The sequence below is a fragment of the Staurois parvus genome, unplaced genomic scaffold (genome assembly GCF_062004578.1).
Source record: "Staurois parvus isolate SC_StPar_1 unplaced genomic scaffold, SC_StPar_1.0 ptg000530l, whole genome shotgun sequence".
NCBI lineage: Eukaryota > Metazoa > Chordata > Amphibia > Anura > Ranidae > Staurois > Staurois parvus.
Genome location: NW_028318326.1, coordinates 12,145,583 through 12,161,179, shown reverse-complemented (window position 1 = coordinate 12,161,179; position 15,597 = coordinate 12,145,583). Strand labels below are relative to the sequence as shown.

The following is a 15,597-nucleotide window of genomic DNA, read 5'->3' as shown; positions in this document are numbered from 1 at the left end:
ATATAATAACAGCCCCCACTAGCCGGGCTTGAAGTTTCAAGACCGGCCTACCCCACACATACGGCCATCTCAATGCTATTTTGCAGTCCCACATTAAAAATGTCTAAAACTACTCCACTTAAATGAACACCATCTGATCTATATATTCCCCTAAAGCCTCCTTCTAAATCCAAGTGTCTATAGGAAAAGCCACCCAAAAGAGGCATGAACTTTTCGATAGACTTATTCAAATGATGTTTCATTTTATCCAGATTTTTTTAACTTTGGATAAATTAGCCAATTAACACGAGGCACTATCTCTGAGAAAATAATTGTGGTATTCGGGGGTGATAATTTGAAGCAATATAAGTCATGCTTCATCATAAACATTAGATCCAAAGTATTTACATTACCAACATCATTTCCCCCAAAGTGAATGATTAAAATAGCTGGAGCAGGCCACACTTCAGATAACCTAGAAAGATGACAGAAAATATTAGACAAGCTAAGACCCCGTATTCCTTTCCATAAAACTTGACATTTTTCAGGATCCAAGGACAAATTAGAAGTCTAACATCGTTGCACAGCTCTTTTATAAGCCCAATACACAAAAGAGTGTCCCAGGATCCATATATATCTTCTATCACCTGGAAATGAAACAGAAAGATTAGGTCTAACATACATCTTAAAACATTGAGACTCCCATCTGCCCATTTTTTTTATGATAGTTTCATCCAAACCCAATCTTGCGGCTTCAGTTGCTGCTCCTATTCTAAATGAGTGTGACGTGAATCTAAATTGTTGAAGCCCTAACCTATTCATGCTGGCTTTTAAAACAAAATCAAATTGGTAACTCGTAAGAGGAGAATAATCCTCAACATAAACATGAGAAAAAGACCAAGACAGGTCGGTCTAATAGATAAATATTTTTTAACCATAACTAAGGGGCAAGTTTCAGCATCCCCACATGTGTAAAGTGATATCCATGTACCTTTTCTAAACTGGCCTGTTTTTGAATGGGGAATAAACGTATCCCCGACTCCAAAAGAACTATATTGTGATACATTAAACCAGAAGATGATTTTTTATTATGAGGTAATAATTCTGAGATTCACATGGTGCCAAAGAATGCTAATATAAATGACGTATTAGACAACAACTTTTCAAATTCCGATAAACAAACGTATGAAGTAGCCTTAAAAATATTTTTTTAACAAATCAATTGTAATTGGCCTTCTGGTATCTGGGACATGATGGGTCGTCTTGTAACCTTTAAGAGCTTGCTGTACTGAAAAGAATGAATTGCACGGGGCTAAATTTTGCAGTTTAACCACTAGCCTACAGGGCACTTATACCCCCTTCCTGCCCAGGACAATTTCCAGCTTTCAGCGCTGTCACACTTTGAATGACAATTGTGCGGTCATGCAACACTGTACCCATATGAAATTTTTATCATTTTTTTGAGACAGATAGAGTTTTCTTTTGGTGGTGTTTAATCACCTCTGGGATTTTTATTTTTTCTGAAACAAACCAAAAACCACTGAAAATGTAGAGAAAAAAACATTTTTTCTTAGTTTTTATTATACAATTTTGTAAATAAGTGATTTTTCTCCTTCACTGATGTGCGCTATTGAGGCTGCACTGATGGGCACTGATAGGCTGCACTGATGGACACTGATAGGTGGCACTGATGGGCACTGATGAGGAGGCACTGGTAGGTTGCACTAATGGGCATTGACAGGCATCACTGATGGGCACTGAAAGGCAGCACTGATACATGACACTGATATATGGCACTGTTAGGCAGCAGTGACTGGCACTGATAGGCGGCACTGACTGGCACTGATAGGCAGCACTGACTGGCACTGATAGGCGGCACTGATGCACACTGATAGGCGACACTGACTGGCACTGATAGGTGGCACTGATTGGCAGGACTGATAGGTGGCACTGATTGGCATTGATAGGTGGCACTGACTGGCACTGATGGGTGGCATTGAAAGGCAGCTCAGATGGGCACTGATATGTGGCATTGATGTGCACTGGTATGCACTGATATGTGGCACTGATGGGCACTGGCACATGGCACTGATGAGCACTGACTGCTGCAACTGATGGACACTGACAGGTGGCACTTCTGGGGTCACACTGATCATCAGGGCACACTGATCATCAGTGCCCTGATGATCAGTGTACATGTCCCCTCCGCGGAAAGCCGATTACTGGCTCTCCTCTCCTCTCGAGCTGTCAGCGTGACATCTCGAGAGGAGAGAAATGCCAATAACCTGCATTTCCGTGTTTACATGTGATCAGCTGTGATTGGACACAGCTGATCACATGACTGATCCGACATCTTCGGCTCTTTCCGTGATCCGTGATCCACTGTGTCGGAGGGACACAGCGCTCCGGCGATCGCCGCGCTGCGCGCTCCCTGAGCCACGCATGCGCGGTCAGAATGGAAGGACGTCATATGACGTCCTATCAGAACGAGAGAACCACCTTGCGCCCGTCATTGTACTATATGGCGGGCGGAAGGTGGATAAAGAAAAATTAGACTTCTGCCAATATTTTTAATATATGGCTATATGAAAACTCCAAGTGCATCAAGGAGCATAGAAAGCTCAAAATTGTTGCCTCAGAAGGAGAAACAGAAAGCCAAACGCTTTGGATAATTATATCCACTGATCCCATGCAGCTGAATAATGAACCCATGTACTCTGGGCTACTAAATTTTTTTTATACATTCTGCCAAATTAGGTCCCAAAGATGTTCCAGACATGCAAAACCTTGCTTGTCCGTGTTGGGTAGCAATTGACGAAATCTTGATATCTGAAATCGAGATAGAGCATCCACAGTTTAATTCTCCTTCCCTGGTATATGTCTAGCTTTGAGCCAAATATTCAAACGTAAACATAAAAATACTGAATATCTAAGCAATTTTATAATGAAAATTGATTTGGATGGTAAGCAATTTACTGAGTAAATGACTCCTTTATTATACAAGTGTATTAAAATCCTCTGATTAGCAAAGTGCTCACCCCAAATTTTTTAATGCAGTACCAACGGGAATAATTCTAATGATACTATGTTTTTAGTCGCTTTCATGTAAATCCATTTAGCAGGCCATTCACTGCAGCACCAATGTGTTTTCCAAATGGTAGCCAATCTGCACGACCCTGCCGCATCTGTGTACAATTCTAAATTCAACAAAAAAATAAATTCACCCTGAAAAAACTATTTACCGTTGTAAATGTCGAAACATTTTTGCCATACTAACAGGTCCTCTTATAAGTCAGCAGTTAATCTAATCTGACATGAGAAAATGGTGATTTAGGACCTGACATAGCTAATGAAAGGGGTCGAGAGAATATCCTGCCAACTGGCCTAATTCTTGTTGCAAATGCCAATAGTCCCATTAAGGACTGAAGCTCTTTTAATAACACTTTTTTTCCATCTCAAAAACAAACAATATAGATTTTATTTTATCTATTTTGGACAAAGGCAATTGAAATTGTAAAAATTCCGTAACTATATCTATTCCCAAAAATTATATTTTTGTAGACGGAAAAATCGTTTTTTCTGTAGCCAAGGGTACGCCAAAGTGCTGTGTGACCATACTAAATAGTTGTAGCTTGAAAAGACAAAGAGATGATTCTGCTGGAGCTATAAAAAGGAAATCACCCAAGTAGTGTAATATACCAGCAAATCCTGCTTCAAAAGAAACAACCTACTAAAGAAAAGTAGCAAATTTCTTGACATAAGCACATGAAATACAGCATCCCATAGGAAGACACATGTCATAATAATATTCTCCTTCAAAATATATTCCCAAAGAATTAAACGAAGAAGGGGCTATTGGTAACAGGTGGAAAGCCGCCTTAATATCAGCTTTTGCAAGTAATGCTGCTTTGCCAAATTTTGATATATTGCTTCATCAAAGGTGCAATAAGAAACCAGAGGACAACTGTGAATCAGTTTCATCATTTAGAGATGATCCTCTTGGAAATGATAAATGATGTATCAGGCGGCTCTTTTTTAGGTATAATACCAAGTGGGGATGTTCTAAATTTTTTAAAAGGTGGATATCTAAATGGTCCTGCCATACAGCCTTCTAAAAGTTCTATATTTCATTTCTCCCTAACAATATGTGGAAATTGTGAAATAGACTTTAAATTGTTAGCCAAAGTACAACCAGTGCCCGAAAATACAGGTAACGGAAAACCATTTGTAAAGCGTTCAATTAAAAACTTGGCTATCTCCGTGCTTGGATATATTTCCAGCCAATGAAGTATGTTTGTAAATTTCACTAATGTGTAAACTTTTTGGAAGGGTATCTCTGGTTTTGTAATGTGACATTCCTTTTGTGCCATTTAAGTACAGTGTTGTCCTGAACAAAAGGAGCATTCATGCTTGTATTTACATGAATTTCCTCACTTACATTGGGTTTCCTTAAAAGCATAGCAGTAACCTCTTTTATATGGAGAGATGGTTGATATTGATTGTTGTTTTGCATAAGCAGGTTTTTGTGGAAGCATGAGATTAAGGCGCAATCCTACATTTTTCATTCCCCATTTTAAAGAAAGGTAAATAGATCATTTCTGTCTAAAAGACTCGTCGTAGTGATACCAGCCTAACTCGCTGAAGCTTTTATATGCTTCCAACACATGTTCCAAATGTTGGAATAAACCGCTGCAATATTCTGGGTGTTTTTCGCCTAACACACTAGAGCAATAGTCTCCAAACTGCGGCCCTAGGGCCGGATGCGGCCCTTTGCTTGCCTTTATCCGGCCCTTGAGAAATTATTCCTGCCACTGACACCAACAATAGGGCATAATTCATGCCACTGACACCAACAATGAGGCATAATTCCTTCCACTGACAACAAAAATGGGGCTCTATTCTTCCTATTCACACCAACTATTTCTCCCCCCAACACCAAAGATCAGGCATGTTTTACTCCCACTGGGCACAGGCCGGCCCCCCTAAAGTCTAAAGGGCAGTAAACTGGCTCTTTCTTTAGAAAGTTTGGAGACCCCTGCACTAGAATAAATAGTGAAAGCCTGTAACCAGTTGTTAAACGATCTCGACACTGGTCTACGTCTGTCGTTGTCAGGTTTTTTGTCTAATTTTTTTTCTGATTTATGTGTAAAATCTTTTGAAGATGGGAATAAAGACAGAATTTTTAAAAATTCTCCTTTCTTTCCAAAATATTTTCTGTTATCTGAGCTGACAGAGGATAACCTAGCGGCAAGATTTCACAAGGCAATACTTCCTTTAGACATGTCTCACGAACAGCTAAATTATTAATAGACAAATTTAGGAGTTATAAACTGTACCAAAAGAAAAACATTGCCAGCACAATTTTTGTTAATATTATTGATGGGAAAAACATTATCTCTTGAATTGGAATTATCTAACGCATTTGACCAAACAGCATCATAATTAGTATCAGCATTAACAGATGCAGGAATACTGCTAGCTATGTTATTTAAAAGAATTCAAAATATAATGCAGTAGATCTGTTAACTCACCACTAGATGTCTCTGTCTCAATGGCTTGTCCAATAGGAGCCCTGCGCTGTCCAATACTCCCCCTGCTGGTTATGGCCGGGACAACCTGCACAGGCTGTTCCACTGTGTCAGTCACCTGACCTTCCTGCCCAGAGGGACATTGAGTTGGTTGCCTAGCAACTTCTTCAGAGGCTGACGCCTCCCCAGCCACTGCACTTGAAGCCATATGTTCAGCCCGTCTACCTCGCCTTCTGAGCGGTGACGGGGACAGCACCCTCCTCTTCTTCCTCTTGCGGGGATTCACTCTGCTGTGTCCCACACTTGATGCCGCCTCTTCTTGCTGCACCGGACCGGCTTCCTGTGACCTGAAGAAGGATGCAAACTCAGCAGCGGGTCATGCTAGTCCTGACGGCAATGCTGGGGACTCCTAGCCGCTGGTTTCCCTCTGTCCAGGCGATATCCCAGTGAGTCTTCAGCCTTATCTTTTGCCATCTCTTTCACTTGCTCCCACCACTCCTCGTCCTCTTCAGTCATCTGGAGGCATCTTCTGAGCCACTCTTTTCCTCTGCTGTGCCCGCCCGCTCCAACACTCACTTATCAGTGTCTTCATGGTCAGGTCCGTGGCAACAAGCTCCAAAAGTGTTATAGCTTGCTGGAGCTCATTGCGCTAACACTGACCACTGTTCTCGAATCTTCTAACTAGTCATATGACCTTCTAGAATTTTTTCCCAGGTCACGTGATACCTGTTTTTCCCACCCAAGCTCTCTTCAAAATTTATAGGCACAGTAACCTTTTATATGTGTGTGTGTGTGTGTGTATGTATATACTGTCAGGAATGGGTTCACCACTGGTGGTGGGACTCACCTGCCGTGTGGGCTGCAGTACCAGGGCTGGCCAGCGGGTGCTCTCAGCAACCAGAAGCTCACTCCTGCAATCAGCCATCACCTGCAACAACGCAGTCCTGCTTCTAACCATTACTCTGCTCAAAGCTCTCTTCCTCCAGTTCCCACAGCACCCCCAGTGACAGCCCAGTATACCCTACTATCAACCACGTGTCAGTCCCCTGTTCCCACTCGCTGCACCTATCCTGCCCTTAACCCTGTAAAGAAGTCCTCTGTAGAAGCTGCTCCCTCCGTTTACAGACCTGCGTTTACTTACAGTGCTCCGGTAACTAAAACCAGGAAGAAGCGAAAATTCTTCCCAACAAGCACCATCCTGCCAGTATCCAAACCGGTCAGCCTGCGGCCTGAGAACCCGCCTTCTGTTATCCAGCCTGGTGCCCTGGTGCGCTCTGTTCAGCCTGATGCTCCTACCCGGCCTGATGCTCCTACCCGGCCTGATGCTCCTACTCGGCCTGATGCTCCCATCCAGCCTGATGATCCCATCCAGCCTGATGATCCCATCCCGTCTGATGATCTGGTGCCCGCTGTCCAGCCTGATGACCCGATCCAGCCTGATGACCCGATCCGGCCTGATGACCCGATCCGGCCTGATGATCCTACCCAGCCTGATGATCCTATCCAGCTTGATGACCTGGTGCCCGCTGTCGAGCTTAGTGACTCGGTGCCCGCTGTCGTGCCAGATGACTCGGTGCCCTCTGTCGAGCTTGGTGACTCGGTGCCTGCTGTCGAGCCTGGTGACTCGGTGCCCGCTGTCGAGCCAGATGACTCGGTGCCCACTGTCGTACCAGATGACTCGGTGCCCGCTGTCGTGCCAGGTGACCCGGTGCCCGCTGTTCTGCCAGGTGACTCAGTGCCCGCTGTTCTGCCAGATGACTCGGTGCCCGCTGTCGTGCCAGACGACTCGGTGCCTGCCGCCCAGCCTGACGTGCCTCTGTCCGCTGCCCAGCCTGACGTGCCTCTGTCCGCTGCCCAGCCTGAAGTGCCTCTGTCTGCTGCCCAGCCTGACGTGACTCTGTCCGCTGCCCAGCCTGACGTGCCTCTGTCCGCTGTCCAGCCTGACGTGCCTCTGTCCGCTGTCCAGCCTGACGTGCCTCTGTCCTCTGTCCAGCCTGAAGTGCCTCTGTCTGCTGCCCAGCCTGACGTGACTCTGTCCGCTGCCCAGCCTGACGTGACTCTGTCCGCTGCCCAGCCTGACGTGACTCTGTCCGCTGCCCAGCCTGACGTGCCTCTGTCCGCTGCCCAGCCTGACGTGCCTTTGCTCGCTGCCCAGCCTGACGTGCCAGCCCCTGATGTCCAGCTAAACTGTCCAATAACTGGTTCCCAGCCTGCTCCTGGAGATCCTGTGTCCAGTAACCTGCCTTCCTGGGTTCTCCTACACAAAGAGAAGTCTACCAGCAGGAAACCCAGCCAGCCAGTTGACTCCGGCAGTAGGATATTCAGCCAATTACCTGACCCGGGCGGTGGAACATTTTGCTCACTAAGGCTCCAGCTAAACTGTCCAATAACTGGTTCCCAGCCTGCTCCTGGAGATCCTGTGTCCAGTAACCTGCCTTCCTGGGTTCTCCTACACAAAGAGAAGTCTACCAGCAGGAAACCCAGCCAGCCAGTTGACTCCGGCAGTAGGATATTCAGCCAGTTACCTGACCCGGGCGGTGGAACATTTTGCTCACTAAGGACTGTTTGGAGCGTCCTGAGGCCGCTCCTTGAGGGGGGGGGGGGTACTGTCAGGAATGGGTTCACCACTGGTGGTGGGACTCACCTGCCGTGTGGGCTGCAGTACCAGGGATGGCCAGCGGGTGCCCTCAGCAACCAAAAGCTCACTCCTGCAATCATCCATCACCTGAGGCTGATTGCAGGAGGTGTATTTAAGGAATGGCCAGACCTGCAGTCAGTGCCTTGGTGTATTGTTTCCCATGAGCCCCTGTACCTGGTATCCTGTGTTCCTGTTCCTCTGCCTATCTTCTGTTGCCGACCTCTGCATTGTTGCTGACCGTCTCCTGTTTAACCCCTGGCTTGCCTGACCGTCCTTCTGCCTGACCCTCTGTACCGTGCTGCCCGTGAGTTACTGAACCCGGCTTGTGACCCTGACCATTCTCTGCCTGATCCTCTGTACCACGCTGCCCATGAGTTACTGAACCCGGCTTGTGACCCTGACCATTCTCTGCCTGCTCCTTCGGTACCTCGCTGCCCGCACGTTGCTGACCAGGCCTGCCTGACTGCGCCTTATACTACCCAGATGATCCATCCTGCACGGATCCAGCCATCCCTGCTCACACCTTCTGCCTCTTCACATCAGTATATACCTCTGGCGGATCCCTCTACCACGAGCAGGTGTACTCAGGGGTCGTGACCTGGTTCCTGTCGGCTCCAAGTCCATCCCCACCATCAGGGGCCCTGGTGAATAAGCAGCCTGGGACTTAGACTCCGCGCCATGAAATCTGTTTCTGATTGTTTGGTCAGAGACATTCACAAGAATGGCCTGCTGGAGGTCATTTTGTAGGGCTCTGGCAGTGCTCATCCTGTTCCTCCTTGCACAGATACCAGTCCTGCTGATGGGTTAAGGACCTTCTATGGCCCTGTCCAGCTCTCCTAGAGTACCTACTTGTCTCCTGGAATCTCCTCCATGCTCTTGAGACTGGGAGGCACAGCAAACCTTCTGGCAATGGCATGAATTGATTTGCCATCCTGGAGGAGTTTGACTGCCTGTGCAACCTCTGTAGGGTCCAGGTATCGCCTCATGCTACCAGTAGTGACACTGACCCTAGCCAAATGCAAAACTAGTGAAAAATAGAAAAGATAAGTAGGGAAAAAATATCAGTGGCCTCCACCTGTAAAACCATTTGTGTTTGGGGGTAATTTCCTTTTTGCTCATCTAGTGCACCTGTTGTTAATTTCATTAACACCAAAGCAGCTGAAACTGATTAACAATCCCCTCTGATACTTAACTGTCCAGATCAATATTGCAGGAGTTTAGTTGACTTGATGCTATACTCTGATTAAAAAGCGTTCCTTTAATTTTCTTGAGCAGTGTGTGTGTGTGTGTGTGTGTATATATATATATACACACAATATCTCACAGAAGTGAATACACCCCTCACATTTTTGTAAATATTTTATTATATCTTTCATGTGACAACACTGAAAAAATTATACTTTGCTACAATGTAAAGTAGTGAGTGTACAGCTTGTATAACAGTGTCAATTTTCTGTCCCCTCAAAATAACTCGGCACACAGCCATTAATGTCTAAACCACTGGCATCAAAAGTGAGTACACTACGTAAAATTGTCCACATTGGGCCCAAAGTGTCCATATTTTGTGTGGCCACCATTATTTTCCAGCGCTGCTTTAACCCTATTGGGCGTGGCGTTCATGAGAACTTCATAGGTTGCCACTGGAGTCCTCTTCCACTCCTCCATGACGGAGCTGGTGAATGTTAGAGACCTTGCGCTCCTCCACCTTCCGTTTGAGGATGCCCTACAGATGCTCAATAGGGTTTAAGTCTGGAGACATGCTTGGCCAGTCCATCACCTTTACCCTCAACTTCTTTAGCAAGGCAGTGGTCGTCTTGGAGTTGTCTTTGGGGTCGTTATCATGTTGGAATACTGCCCTGCGGCCCAGTTTTCGAAGGGAGGGGATCATGTTCTGCTTCAGTATGTCACAGTACATATTGGCATTCATGGTTCCCTCAATGAACTGTAGCTCCCCAGTGCCGGCAGCACTCATGCAGCCCCAGACCATGACACTCCCACCACCATGCTTGACTGTAGGCAAGACACACTTGTCTTTGCACTCCTCACCTGGTTGCCGCCATACACGCTTGACACCATCTGAACCAAATAAGTTTATCTTGGTCTCATCAGACCACAGGACATGGTTCCAGTAATCCATGTCCTTATTCTGCTCGTCTTCAGCAAACTGTGGGCTTTCTTGTGCATCATCTTAAGAAGAGACTTCCTTCTGGGATGCCAGCCATGCAGACCAATTTGATGCAGTGTGCGGCATATGGTCAGAGAATTGACAGGCTGACCCCCCACCCCTTCAACCTTTGCAACAATGCTGGCAGCACTAATACGTCTATTTCCCAAAGACAACCTCTGGATATCACGCTGAGCCCGTGCACTCAACTTCTTTGGTCGACCATGGCGAGGCCTGTTCTGAGTGGAACCTGTCCTGTTAAACCGCTGTATGCTCTTGGCCACCATGCTGAAGCTCAGTTTCAGGGTCTTGGCAATCTTCTTATAGCCTAGGCCATCTTTATGTAGAGCAACAATTCTTTTTTTCAGATCCTCCCAGTGACCAGTATGAGAGAGTGAGAACGATAACACCAAATTTAACACACCTGCTCCCCATTCACACCTGAGACTTTGTAATACTAACGAATCACATGACACCAGGGAGGGAAAATGGCTAATTGGGCCCAATTTGGACATTTTCACGTAGGAGTGTACTCACTTTTGTTGCCAGCGGTTTAGACATTAATGGATGTGTGTTGAGTTATTTTGAGGAGACAGAAAATTTACACTGATATACAAGCTACACTACTCACTACTTTACAGTGTAACAAAGTGTCATTTCTTCACATGTTCACATGAAAATATATAATAAAATATGTGAAAATAAAAATGTGAGGGGGTGTACTCACTTCTGTGAGATGCTGCATTTATATATATATATTTATTTTTATTTTTTTTATTAAAAGAGGGAGGGGCAGCCGCATACCCATGTTATCAGGCCCCAAGGATTGAGCCCTCTTAATACATTACTGACAGTCACAGAACATAACTATACCATGCAATTAGCCAGCTATGTATTGGCAGGACTATGCAGTATAACCCCTGGTTCACATATATGCGGCCGTCTGGCCCGCAGTTTGTGTGGGCATGAGAGCCCATTCAACGTGCAACGTGTGCAGATAAATGCAATATTAAAAAAAATGTGGTATTTCACTATATATACATCATTTGAGACATGCTTAAAAGTGTAACACAAAAATGAAAGGGATCATCTCAGAACGGAGATATAGAGGCTGTTAGTGAAGTCAGGACTCCTTTATATACTAATTCCAGGTCAGTGACACAAGTTGTGAAGCAAGGATAAAGATAACAGTTCTGTATACTGTACCTTTTAAAGCAGGTTGGCAGTGGCACATTCCATATTTCTATACTTGTTCCAGATATACAGTATACATCCTCAGTTTTGGCATACTGAGCAGGAACACTGGTTCAGATTTTTTTAATTCTTTCGTATGTGTATGACTGTTAAAGCCATTGAATCCTTATACACAGTAAATTCTTCAAAACCCTTTTCCCACAGAAAAGGTTGTTTTGTTTCTGAAACTGCATGTTATATGGTTTAGATGTCAGTACTCTTTGTTCTACTTTAATAGCTTACACTGCACTTTTTAGGATACTATCATCTTATTACACATATCTTTTAGCTTTTGCAGCATTTCCTAGTGATTAGTTGTTATTGTTGCTGTTACCTAAGGGTTCCTTTAATATATAATGCATACAGTAGTTGTATGCTGAAGCATAGCCAATGTTCTACAACACATTGTTTGTCATCTGTAAATATGAAATATTTCTTTTTTCAGGCCTGGCAGTTCTTCTTGTAGACGAGGATCAGCTGGAAGGAAATGTTCTGCATATGCTAAGCAGATCTCACTGAGTACAGTAAAGCGTATTACACCCAGGTATAGTATAGTGCTGAGTTTTCTGTCACCACTTCCTGCAGCTTAGACTAGAATTGCTGTAATACCATAGTACTATAGACGAAGATATATATATAAACAGTAATACAGTATGTCTGGTTTAGTATGTTGGTAATGTCATGCTTCATTGTTGATGGTTGTGAAAGTACGAATATTTAGCGTTTTGTCTTTATGAGATGCTTGTCTCAATGCTTATAGGCTTACACTGTGTGGCCAAGAGTTTGTGGACATCTAACCATCATACCTATATGAGCTTTTGGAGATCCCATCCAAAACCATTGGCATTAAAAAAGAGTTGCCCCCCAAAATCAGTAGGGTTGAAGTCAAAATCCTGTGCAAGCCACTCTAGTTCCTCCACATCAAACTCCTCATTCCATGTCTTTATGGAGTTGGCTTTTTGCACAAGGGCACAGCTGTGTTGGAACAGAAAAGAAACTTTCCCAGACTGTTGCGACAATGTTGAACGGGACATTTAAATAAAATTTCTTTGTATGTTGAAGTATTAACAGTACCCTTCACGGTAAAACACTTGAACTCAATAACTTGGAGTGATGTCCATATACCCTTGGCTATATACTAGGAGTGATGGTCAGCTGTCTACAAACGTTTAACCACATAGTGTATATATCAGTAACTATATTATGAACAGCTGGAGGCCTGTGTACACTACAAGTATCATTTATTGGGGTGTCTATAGAACATCATCAGTAAAACAGGTGAATATCTAACCCATGCTCACTCTGTTTATAGCAGCAACATTGGAGATTATAACGTAGCCAACCTCAAGGATTCAAAGAAGATAGATCCATCCCAAGCGAGAGGACTGCTTAGTTGCAGGTGATCTTCTATACTGGACAGCTACGATAATTTGAGTGTTTATTACTTTAAAATCACAGTTAGTTTGTAAGGATGCATTCACATTTATCCACCGTCCACCTATATTTTATGTTTGAAAATGAATAGCAGAGTAGAAACACATTCCTACATGACTATATGTTCTTAAAATATAGAACCTACTGCATTTTTGAGTTGTTTCACGTTCTAAGGTTCACTGAAATGAATGGCAAACACAAACTTGCATGTATCAAGCCTTTTTTTTTTAAGCCTAAATTTATTTATTTTTTTTTTTTAAATCAGCACAAGAGATGGTGACCCTTTTGCTGGTGGCTGCTCTCTTAGTTGAAATCTTCCTCCTGTGCCACACCTCCACCCCATATACTCGCAGAGGTAATTTTGTGGTGCTGTCGAGGGGGCAGGGGTGTATTTACCACAAGCCAAACAAGGCATTTGCCTAGGGCGGCATTTTTCAGGGGGGGGCAGCACTGCCCCTTGGAAGAAGGGACACACGTGGCATGGGGAACTGGTGGGTTCCGAGAGATGCTGTGGGTTTCATGACGGTGGATGCACAGCCCGAATTTGGTTCCTGGGGCTGTCCAGAGCTGTGAAGGTGAGTGTCTTTCTCTCTCTCGCCATGGGGGATGTTGGCTAGTGTATGGGGGGCAGTGGAAGTGGAAGGCCCGGGTGGAGGGTAGGGGTGTTCTTGTTCAATGTCAGGCTCTTTCTGCCGGGGGGGGGGGGCACCAATTTTTGTGTTTCCAAAACCTAAATACACCACTGGGGGGGGGGGTATTTTTGGCCACTGAACTGAACCTGTCATTGGCCCTCGTCGAAACTGTTAACTGTGCCCGCCCTTTTCAACCCATGTGAACTATAGCTTCCATCAATGAAAAGTGCTTTATGAATGGAGGTGAACCTTTCATTCATCCATACGTCCTCCATTCATAGAACACTTTTCATTAACAGCTTCTGTGAATGGAGCAGTTGGGCAGAAAGGGTGGACATAGTCGGCGCTCTTAAGTGCTTATGACAGGTCCATCAGCTTGCATTAATCCTCGCAGCATTGGAAGATTACCACTGCAGGGGTAGTCCTGAGGACAGAGCATTTCGAACAAGAGAGCAGCCACCAACACAAGAGACACTTCTCATTTTTTTTTATGTAACTAAACTTAGGCTTTAAGTAGCTGAGAACTGAAAAATTCCTACCATGCATGTTTCTGCCTCACATTGCACAATGAATGAGAAAAACCATATATGTATAAAATGCACGACAATTCGCTCATAAAATTTACAGAAGCACGCATAAACTTGTGCAGTTAAATGCAATATAAACAATATAGCAAATAACTATATACTGTATATATACTTATGTGAATAGTTCCTCTGAAGCATGCTCTGCCTGGGCCTGCCCCCACACGTTCATTATAATGGCTGAAAAATGAAGCACAAAAATGTAAGGGGTCATCTCAGGACAAAGATAATGGGGATGCCAGTAAGTCAGAACCTTTAAAAGCAAGTTGTCAGTGGCATCTTTCCATATTTCTATATTTGTTCTAGATTTATACATCCTCATCTTTGACATACTGAGCAGGAACACTGGCCATGCACAGGTTCTAATACATATGACTGTTAAAGCCATTAAATCTCTATAAAATGTAAATGCTTTAAAGCCCTTTTCCACAGAAAGGGTTGTTTTGTTTCTGAAGTTGCTTGTTATATGGTTTAGATACCAGTACTCTTTCTTCTACTTTAACAGCCTAGGCTGCACTTTTTAGGGTACTATCATCCTATTATACATGTCTGTAAAACAAAATATCTTTTTCCGTATGTATTGTTTCCTAATGATTGGTTACCTAAGGGTGCCTTTACAGGCTGGAAGCTAGTATATATAAAATGTATACCATATTTGTATGCTGAAGAAAAGCCAGTGTTCTACAGTTGTGTCCAAAATTATTCAACCCCCAATGCTGTAAAGGGGTTTAGGGACTATAGTGTACATTTGGAATTGTATTCAGAATCAAATCCTACAAGGACGTTGTAACTACCCAAATGCAACTAAAATGACATCAATTGTTTATGTAATACAGTAGTAAATGGTTCTTATGTGGTTTCTTCATTGCCACAATTATTCAACCCCTTAAAGACTACCACTCTGAAGAACAGAGGTTCATACAGGTGCTTTCCATCAGGTATTGAAAACACCTGTGGATGTCACCGAGCAGCAATCAAGCATAATAAGCACCAATTAGGCAGCTTTAAAATGACTGTGATACTCAGCTCCTTCTAGACATTTACTGGTGTGGTTACAAACATGGTGAAGGCAAGAGAATGGTCCAGGAAGACAAGAGAAGAGGTGATTTCTCTTCACAGGAAGGGCAATGGCTATAAGAAGATTGCAAAGATGTTAAACATACCAAGAGACACCTTAGGAAGCATCATTCGCAAATTCAAGGCAAAGGGCACTGTTGAAACGCTACCTGGTCGTGGCAGAAAGAAGATGCTGACTTCGACTGCTGTGCGCTACCTGAAGCGTAGAGTGGAGAGAAGTCCCCGTGTGACTGCTGAGGAACTGAGAAAAGATTTGTCAGATGTGGGTACAGAAGTTTCAGCCCAGACAATAAGACGCACACTGCGTAATGAAGGCCTCCGTGCCAGA

General features: G+C 44.2%; 1 protein-coding gene across 3 annotated transcripts in view; it reads left to right on the top strand.

The window, feature by feature from the left end:
• ERICH2 (glutamate rich 2) overlaps positions 1-15,597 on the top strand; it is a 57,752-nt gene that overhangs the window by 30,120 nt on the left and 12,035 nt on the right. For all 3 annotated transcript variants that reach the window (XM_089690533.1, XM_089690532.1, XM_089690534.1), the window contains 2 exons: positions 11,988-12,086; positions 12,855-12,941. In XM_089690533.1, coding sequence (XP_089546659.1) covers positions 11,988-12,086; positions 12,855-12,941 — 186 coding nt within the window. The remainder of the gene's footprint in view (positions 1-11,987; positions 12,087-12,854; positions 12,942-15,597) is intronic.